This window comes from Fulmarus glacialis, unplaced genomic scaffold (assembly GCF_000690835.1).
Source record: "Fulmarus glacialis isolate BGI_N327 unplaced genomic scaffold, ASM69083v1 scaffold32866, whole genome shotgun sequence".
Lineage (NCBI taxonomy): Eukaryota > Metazoa > Chordata > Aves > Procellariiformes > Procellariidae > Fulmarus > Fulmarus glacialis.
In genome coordinates this window covers 12057-22231 of record NW_009216763.1, presented here as the reverse complement: position 1 = coordinate 22231, position 10175 = coordinate 12057, and the positions used below count along the sequence as shown (strand labels likewise).

Here is a 10175-nt window from a genome sequence, read left to right as displayed (position 1 = left end):
GGGAATAGTTCCTCTATCCATGGCAGAGCACTTGAGTCACAGTTAGTGACTAACACATGTTGTATTAGTACCTGTAGATCCATTTGAGATTGACGTTCTGTGTAATGTGCCTTATTTAGATATTAGTGGAGTTAACATCAGAAAAGGTGCTTGTTGCATAGCACAGCAGAACTTGGATTAATGGAAGAAATTTTGCATATTAGATACTGGGAGTGATGGAAGGCAGGTACTGAGTTTTGCATGTGATTGGTTTTTGTGAATTGTTACTAATGGCATGCAGGAGGAGTGGCTGAAAAGATCAGTTTCCTTTACAATGTACAGCCGTTGCGTATCTGAAAAATTTGAAGTTGTAAATATTTTAGGGGCCCAGAAATCAATAAAGGTTGAAAACCCTATTGATCTAAGTTGAGTAGCTAATATTGAATGATGTTTCATTTCTTATGGCAGTTCGGATTACAACTTTACAAGAAGAAGTAAAAAACATTAAAAACAATCTTGAAAGAGTGGAAGCGGAAAGAAAACAAGCACAGGATATGCTTAATCATTCAGAAAAGGTATCGTAAAATGATGTTGAGGCTAATGTTCTTTGTCAGCTTTTGACTATATTTTCAAATAGTATTTATTGATGTTGCTGGGTCCTGTGTTCTTGCTCTAAATCAGTCTTGGGTTAAAATGATTAACTAAATAGTGCTAATTTACAGTCTCATCAGGATGGTAAGTCTCACAGGTAGTTCTTGCTTGTAGCTTTGGGTGTAAAATTCTTGTTTGTCCTTCACTGTCACTGATTCAAAGATCCAATCCTTCTGCCAGTAGCGAGTAATTTTTGTTCTGCCTGACTAACTAGCGCCACAGAGACTTGCATTCTGAAAACCTAGGAATTGAACTTTTTAAAAACCTGAATTTTATATTTCTGCTTTTACTGGATTTTAATTTGCCTGGATCAGTGCCAGACCTCTTGATCAACTTTGGAGCTGAACTGTTTCAATTTTTTTCCTCCCTACCTTCCTTCTGTCCTTCCGTCCATCCTTCCTAAAGAATAGTAGCAGCATATTACCCTAACATCTCTGATCCCCGCCCCAAGATGGTGAAACAAGTAAAGTAAAGAAGAGTAAAAGGAAATCCTGCACCCTTTTTCCAGATAGGCTACATAGTTAGCTCTAAGTTTTGAGGTCAGGTAAAGACTTGCTGTGCTGTGTGGTCTATCCAAATAAACCAGAGAGATATGACTACGTATGAGGGAGGGTGCAAGTAGTTACAGTTTTCATTTGGTGTTATGTGAAGCAGTGATCCAAAGGCAAGTCTCTCTCTCAAAGCTCATCTCCAGTGCTTGTTTCATGAGTTACTGTTAATGGCTGGCAATCCTAAAAACAAATAACAGAATTGCATCCAGGTAACAATAATTCAAATTCCTCTGTGCTCTAGTGTTGTCGGTGGCTTAGTTGTATGTTTCCAATTTAGGTGAATACTAATTATTCAAACTGAGAAGTTTCCATTATCTTATGAATTTATAGACTACTGAAAAAAGTTAATCACATTTTTTCCAGAGCACTGAGTAAAATTTTTGTTTGTTACCATTTTTTATTAAGCATGGAAAATAACATTGATGATTTCTTCGTAACAAGTTAACACTAAAAAAGGGAAGAAAGGAAATTCCCTCAGATATTATAGAAATATTATAGAAATCTGGTAACTTTTTTTCTTATCTTTAGGAAAAGAATAATTTAGAGATAGATTTGAACTACAAACTCAAATCATTACAAGACCGGTTAGAACAGGAAGTAAATGAACACAAAGTGACTAAAGCTCGGTTAACTGACAAACATCAGTCAATAGAGGAGGCAAGATCAGTTGCAATGTGTGGTAAGTGTTTCTTGCAAGTTACAGGTAAATACATAATAAAAGGTATTTTGATTATGATATCTTAAACCACATTGTTTTATAATGTTTAATCCCTTGTATAAAGAAAATGCATATCAAAACCTTAAAATATACATAATGAAAACTACGCATTTTAAATTATTTTCTCTAACATAGTACTTGTATCATAAAAATTGCATTGTTTCTTAATGTTTTGAATTTCTTACTGCGTTTGCAATTCAAAGCCTTCCTTGGCTTCTAAAATGCTGTTGAATCTTGAAATCCTGGCTAATGCTAAAGGCAGTTGAAAGAATGCATTATCAAGACAGACGTCTTGGAGCATTCATTCCTGTGTAACTGCATTAAAAGTATCAGTGTTGTATTAGGCTTGTCTGAAGTGGTTAAGTTTCTCTTATAGATACATATCTGTGAATCAAAGATGTGTCTTGATACCTTAATTGAATACATTAGGTTTTCTTTGTGAAGGTCATCGGTATCTGCACGTGTAGTTTGTAACTTTTCAGAAAGCTAACACGAATGGTAGCATTTCTTTTCTTTCCTCTACTATCCATTCATGGAAATGAAACTGCCTTTATTTCATAATGATTACTTCAAGAATCTGCTTTTTTTATTTCTTTCACTATTTATCTTTCAGTTGTCATGATAATATTCCAATGCTTTGAATGCAAATTGGAATTATATTTCTTTTTTAGTGTTTCTTGTAATAATGCCAGGAAGTTTTTACTCAGTAATCAGTCCATCTAAGAGCAGAAGAGCTTAAATAGCTGAACAAAAGGATCTGAAAAATATTGGGATATTTAAGACTGTGTTTACAAAAGCATTCTTGTAGATGCTACATATTCATTTTTGTTGTTTTTTTCCTTAATCTTTTTTAGAAATGGAAAAAAAAGTAAAGGAAGAAAGGGCAGCCAGAGAAAAGGCAGAAAATCGAATAGTTCAAGCTGAAAAACAGTGTTCCATGTTGGACTTTGACCTTAAGCAATCTCAGCAGAAACTGGAACACCTTCTTGAACAAAAAGAAAGACTGGAAGATGAAGTAAGTAAAGTGCTCATCACTAACAATTTTCTATGTAAATAAGAAATTGAGAAGTAGAAAATTAAATTCACTTACACTGAGCTCCTTGTATAATACACTTCTCAATAGAACTGAAGACAGCTGTTGGCTTAAATAGTGTTAGGTAATTTCTGCTTGTTTCTTAGCTCTTGGATATTTGAACCCTTAGTTTAATATAATGCAAATTTTTGTGTTTCCTTTTCTTTTTTTTAAAGGAAAAACTTGCATGTGAATTTGACTGTGTAGTCTGATTGGTTTGGATGGTTTGCAGTTCTGAGTTTGCATTCTCCAGAAAAGCATTTGTTCAAGGAAATGCAATTAGAATATTGAGTGTGAAAACTAGGTACTAAGAATAATAGTTTCATCCTTACTTTTTCTTTACAGGACACTGGAAATGAAGGTTATAACACCTTTTTTAGGGGTCACGACTTGTGTAAATTAGTTTTTATATAGTTGGTAGGCTGCAGTTTTTTCTAGGGTGAGAAGTTTTTAAGATCTGAAATCCACAGAGAGGTTTGCAGGATCTTTCAGCAGACAATTTGGGTTTGTTCCATTGTTGCATTTAAGATAAGATAAAACACATTTGGGACTTTGAAATAAGCTAAGTATGGGGAAGCTTTATCATCATGGGATGTCATATCAGTACGTTCTGTAAGGGCAGCAGCTTTCTGTAAGATTATTGTACTGAAGTGTTTGGAGATTTAGAAATATTTTTATATGTTGTACAATGTGTGGCATCTAGGCAATGGTGTTTGACATAAAATAATCCATATGTGAAACACTTTCAACCACATGCAATTGGTTATTCAGCAAACGCTCGTAAATTGAAATATTTCTCATTTAGGTAAAGAATCTAACACTTCAGCTAGAACAAGAGACGAATAAGCGAATAATGGCACAGAATGAATTGAAGGCACAAGCTTTTGAAGCAGATAACTTGAAGGGTTCTGAGAAGCAGCTGAAACAGGAAATCAATACGTTGTTGGAAGCAAAGAGATTACTGGAATTCGAGTTGGCTCAACTTGCTAAGTAAGTAAAAATCTGAAGTAAAATGGAAAAAGTTGCTTAATTATACATGTACTGGTTTGCCTGTTCCTACTAGTGAAAAAAGTTCTCTGTTGCATAGCCATTTTTTCCTTAACTAAAAGAATATTTTTAGCTGCGTGTTACGACCTGCATGTACGTAGCCTTTGGTGTTAGACTATTTTTGTTACGAGCTATGATGCAGAACAATTCTTAGCTCATCATTCTATGTCAAGGCATATACATATGCCACTGTTATTTGAGTGACTTCTTTATGGATTGATTGTGATACTACTTATTAAATCGTATGGGACTTCTACTTTTACTACATGGCAGTCAATAGCTTTTTTTCCCCTTTAACTACCTGATTCTTTTTCTTAACATTTCTTAAGTTGACTGAAGACATTTTTCATTCATGAGGCTTCTATCGTATCTTCCTTCAGCTGACTTAACATTTCTCCATTTAGAGTACTTCTTGTCTTCTAAATTACGTACTAAATTACGAAAAGATCATCAGCGTAGAATAAGGAATGTAATTACATCAGAATTTTAGGATACGGCAAACTGTCAGTCTTTGTGAAATAATATGTGTGCAAATGTAAGATCTTCATAGGATGCTGTTCTGGTTAGAAATAGTCTGTCTTTGTCATTTGTTAGTAGCTGGCTTTTTACATGTTTTCCTTTTTTATTCCTTCAAAGACAGTACAGAGGAAATGAAGGTCAAATGCGTGAGCTTCAGGATCAGCTTGAAGCTGAGCAGTATTTTTCGGTAAGACTTGCAAAGAATTGAGAGTGCTACATTTTGACATGAAACCATTGAACAGTGAATAGTTTGACATATTAAAATTTTTAAAATGCAAATAACAACTTGGCATAAATCAGCAATTCACAAAATCCTGCTTGAAATACAAACAATGAACAAAAAATTAGCGAACATTAGATAGTCTGTCTAATATGTTTCTTGTAGTTGTTAAATCTTATATATTACATTGAGTAACTCTTACATGAATTATTCATCAAAGTAGTTTCTATCTTGAGGTTGGAGAAGAGATATTTTTCTGACGTAATTGCAGACTTCGTAGAGAGTTCAAAATCTCCATACTTACAGGAATATATTCCATGCTATTGATCTACTATAAGTATATTTAAGAACCATAGATCCGGTAGCATTCTGCATATGTTCCTCATCCTTCTAAAAAGATACCTTCTCTGCACCTGAGTCCCTGAAGAGCCTTATTTGGTACTCCAGGTAGCCAAAATGTGTATATCATAAATTCAGTTTGATCTGTTTCATTTCGGTGAAAAGAAACAATAGCATGAGATGCTCTGTAATGCCTGAACTTCAAATCCATTTGTGAATATGGACAGTTGCACTTCACTTTGGGAAGTACTTTTTAAATTCAGTTCTTCCTTGGAGGGGCAATAAAAATTTTTGTGTTTACTAAGCGGCATATGGTTGTAATTTCATTATGTGTTACAGATTTTTGTGCATTTCTCCATAACATACTGGTAATAAGATGATCCAGCGTGTTGTGTTTCATTCTCAGTTTTCTCTTTTTTCGCTAGCATGTAGTTTAAATGTGACATTTGTAATTCAGTCTGAATATTTAGAAAAAGTACTTTACTGTAGAAGATCAAATTTTAACTTTCAAATTTACTGGTGGTGTTAATAACAGTATAGTAATTAAGAACAGAAGTCATTCACGTAAATCAGATCTCTGTTGAATCAGTTATTAAGACAAAGTCAGTCTGTACACAAAAAACAGTCTAAGAGAAAAGATACATGGATACAAACAGAATACAACAGATGGAAGCATAGGACAGTATTAGGCTTGTTTGACTAACATTTTGAGACTGATGCTACAAGAGGACGCAGTTTTGTCCTGTTGTCTCCAAGAGACCTGCTCAACTGTGTCCTAGTGCCTTCCTTCGCTTTTGTCAGCAGGTGTGTTTGTACAACTATGTAGGAAACCAGACTAGAAAATTGAAAACTAATCTGGTGATCCTACACAAGGGAAACTGGAAAAGAGCATCTCAGATGGGCAGGAAGGAAGAAATTCCATTAAAGACAGTACTGGCATGTGTTGGGGTTTGGCAGACTCAAACCAACCAGTAGCAAAATAATGAAGAATTTCACTATGGAATTTGAATAATGATTCTTTTTTTATGCTTTCTTTTCAGACACTTTACAAAACTCGGGTTAAGGAACTGAAAGAAGAAATTGATGAAAAGAATAAACAAACTCAAAGAAAAATGCAGGAATTGCAAAACGAAAAGTATGCCCATTGTGTTTCTCAAATAGACTTAAGTTTTTCCATATAGTATGGTCTCACTCATGAAGATTTTTGAATCAGATTTAAAATGTTTAATTCCTTCAGAAAGAGACAGGTCTCAAAAGTGTTCCATAACACCTTGTAAGATGGCAAATCCATAGGATGCTACCTATGCTGACTCACAAAGCCAAATACGGTTATTCATATTCGCTTTGGACTCTATTTGTAATGTCTGGAAGGAGAATGATGACTTCTGAGAATTTAGGAAGATGCAAAATTTTGAAAAAACATTACAATTTGTGGTAATCATCTTGCTTGTGTAACAACTATTTTTATTTCATTACATTATCCTGATAATTACTTGGTATATTTCTATAGCCAATAAAATAATTTGAAAAAAGATAATGAAAATACTTTGAATTCTAAGTTTAGTATACTTCTGATTACAGCAAAACCAATTAATCCAACAATCATGAATTGTGATGTACTATTTTCTAAGTTAGCAAATAAGGAAAGAAGATTTTTAAGCTTGTTTTTCCAATTTATTGATTTATTTAATATATATTTATTCTGAAGAAGGAGACTGTAGCCTTACTCATGAAGCAGAGCTTCTCTCTTCTAAAGTCTGGGTCTCTTGTTCTACTTGAGCATCAGCATTGCAAAACAATCTGAAGGGAGGAGGTTATGTACAGTGTTCATGATGCATTTCAGTGGGCTAAGAAAGGGAGAAAGAAAAGATGTTCGGCTGATAAATATTATGTAGAAGAAAAATACCTGTTTATGCAAAGCCATTAACCAACTTAAAAAGAAGAAAGGGAGGAGGGGGAGGGGAAGGAAGGAGACACTTCCTTTAGTCCTCTTGTGGTTTTTTTTTCCCCCTCTCTTTTCTTACTTATTTTTATAGATTCCTTTTATTCTATTCCCTCACTTGTTCTCCACAATCTTGTGTTCATCATAAACATTTTTCACCTGTATACAACTATGGGAATTGTGACAAACTCAGAATATACTTCAGGAGTTACCTTTTTACAGTAGAGGCTCATATCTACTACAGATGTGTCAAATCAGTGGACTCTCCATAGCAATAAGTATTTCACTGCATAAATCTCTTTTTATTTCGCAGTGCGGGAAGGGCATCTGTCATGAGCCCATACTGCAGTAATGTATTGCCATTTCTATCTCAGCATGCTGTGGGCTGTGTCACATGTTGCTGAGTACATCTAAATCGTGGGTTCTAGACTGGCCACCGTGCTTTATGTGGTTTTCTTTGCACGCAAATAGATAGGAGCTCTGCCTGTACTCCAAGCAAGAGCAAGAAAGTTTGACTTATATGCTGAACTGATTAGAAGTTGTGTATGTATTAATGAGATACTGCACCTAAGTTACTGCCCCCTGCTTCTCAAGCTGCAGATAGAATTTCCAAGCCTTTCTGCAAAATGTTGCATAGGCATAGAACCACTGTATGTTTTCAGAAACTTTATGCAATTTTCCTTATTGTTCGAACAGTTTGGAGCACACATCTTCATGAGCAGTAATCTTGTGTGCAAAAGTAGCTAATACTGGTAGGGTTAAGTATCTTTTAATGGACCACACTGTACATGCAATTTAGTTTTATTTTTTATTCCTCAAAGATAGGAGAATTTGACACCTGGTTTCCTAAGGATTGGTGTTTCATGGATGATTGAAATTTTAATTGAATTATAGTAAGCTTGCTGCCGTAGCTTGTGTGGACCATGAAAAGATACAAGTATACAGAATGTGGTTTTGTAAATCTTGTTTTTCTTAAGAAACTAAGATAATTACAATTAGATGAATGGTATATTTGGGTTTGATAGTCCTCCTGAAAATTTGCAATGTTTTGCATAGGAGAACAAAATCTTAACGTCCTTTTTACAGAGAAACGCTCACTACCCAGTTGGATTTAGCTGAAACCAAAGCTGAGTCAGAACGGTTGGCACGAGCACTCCTTGAAGAACAGTATTTTGAACTAAGTCAGGAAAGCAAAAAAGCAGCATCAAGACACAGGCAAGAAATGACTGATAAGGACAGCATCATAAGAAGGGTAAATTATTCCACTGTAATTAATACCTATATATCCTCCAGCTGGAAAGAGAAATTTATCTTTCTGTTTTAACTTATAAAGTCTTGTTGTGGTCATAAGTGATAATTATTTAGGTATCTGAGTTTTGGGCTCAGTTGGAACCTTAAACATTTAAATCCCATCATGTGAAGTCTCAAAGAAACGTAGACTCGATGAATCTGAGGTGAAGCCAGATTGAAAATCCAGCAAATATCTATAATTCAGTTATTAAGCCTTCTGTAATTACTTCTTATCATTGCCCAATGTATTTTTAAGATCTTGTAGATTTGTGGAGCTGTGTATTAGAGACTCTTATTGCAAAATTACTTAGTCTTTAAAAAAAAAACACTTGCAAGTCTTGAGTTTCTTCCCACTGGTAAACTATTTAAAAAAAAAACAACCCAAACTTTATAGCATAACTCTTGAGTATTAGTATCGGGTTGATAAATGTCTTAACTGAGGAGTTTCAAATAGCAAGCCATATATCGCACAGTTATTTTATAATTATTTTTTCCCATTTAGCATCAGCTATGCAGATTTTGTTAAGAATCCTGGGGGTGTAAAACTTCAGTAAAACTCTAGGCGTAACTGAAATTGGATCAATTGCTCAAAGCTTTCTGTTAGCGCTACCAAGGATGTTACATCTCTGTAAAGATAGCAGAAGTAGCGTTTGTTACACGTGATAAGCTTGAAATCTCCAGAATGCCACCATTTCTTAAGAAGCATTTAGAAGACACTCTGTCTATGGCATCGAAGGAATACCTTTTTGCCAATATGTTTGTTGGTTTCAAATATTCTGATAATTTTGTCAGACAGCTCGGTACACAATCATTTCTATGGGCTTCAAACAAAACCTTTTTTTCAGGAATGCAATTATGTCTGGGTTTTAATATGTATTTGTTAAGTGGTTAGCAAAGTGATCCTGACTCTGTCTTCTGGCAGCTAACATATTCAAAATGTAATGGTTTTCCTTTAAATTTTTTTTTTTGCAAACCTATGTACATATTTACCTATGTATGCTTTGAGTTAGACCAAATTTAGTTTTATTTTTATACTGATTTATACCTATTTTTCATGATATATGACAGTTACTTAGCAGCAGATGCCATGAATCTATTCTAGCCTTGAATGCTGGCGTTGTATCATCTATCAGCTGCTTTTCTCTCTGGATTCAGGGGATCAGGCCTCTAGGTACTACTTCTTCCAAAGTACCACAAATTAATTGAAAATTGCCACATTCAATAACTGACCACCTAATTTTGCTTAAGTTGAGTTTTTAATTATATACTACAGTCTTGTCAATTCTGCAAAGATCGTTAAAAAAAAAAAAAAGAATTCTTTCTGGGACAGGTGTATTTTGAGCCTTCTGGTAAATCAAGACACATTAAAAGAAAAGTATAATTTTTCAAAAAATTCAGGTTTGAAAGGTAAGCAGTTTTGGTTTTTTTTTTTTCATATAATCTGAGGAAGGTGTTCCAAGTAAACGGCTGTTACAGATTTAAGGGTATTTAAAATAATAGTGTTATAAATATTTTTAGAATTTATGGCAGGTTCTTTGTTTTAAAATGTGTTTGTTTTCGTTTAGCTGGAAGAAACTAATAACACATTAACCAAAGATGTTGATTTAATAACAAAGGAAAATTCAGAGATCAGTGAAAAAATTAAGAAACAGGAGGAAGGTATGTCATGTTTGGAGTTTTAATTCATTTGTTATGAAGCAGAATTAAATTTGAAGCATATGTGGCAAAATGGAAGTGGGAGAAGACATTGCTGTTTATCTTCCCTATTATTTTGGGCTTGATGAAAAATAATACAAGTAATTGTTTTCATCTTGAAAATACATCTACCATGTAAACTGCCACTCTTT

The 10175-nt window shown here is 34.2% G+C and overlaps 1 protein-coding gene across 1 annotated transcript in view; it reads left to right on the top strand.

Annotated features, from left to right (window-relative positions):
* Positions 1-447: 447 nt before the first annotated feature.
* LOC104077986 (rho-associated protein kinase 1-like) overlaps positions 448-10175 on the top strand; it is a gene marked incomplete at both ends in the record, with an annotated part of 19448 nt that continues 9720 nt past the window's right edge. Inside the window, 8 exons of the mRNA XM_009579420.1 lie at positions 448-554; positions 1710-1860; positions 2754-2914; positions 3777-3961; positions 4655-4724; positions 6137-6231; positions 8125-8290; positions 9894-9987. Coding sequence (XP_009577715.1) covers positions 448-554; positions 1710-1860; positions 2754-2914; positions 3777-3961; positions 4655-4724; positions 6137-6231; positions 8125-8290; positions 9894-9987 — 1029 coding nt within the window. The remainder of the gene's footprint in view (positions 555-1709; positions 1861-2753; positions 2915-3776; positions 3962-4654; positions 4725-6136; positions 6232-8124; positions 8291-9893; positions 9988-10175) is intronic.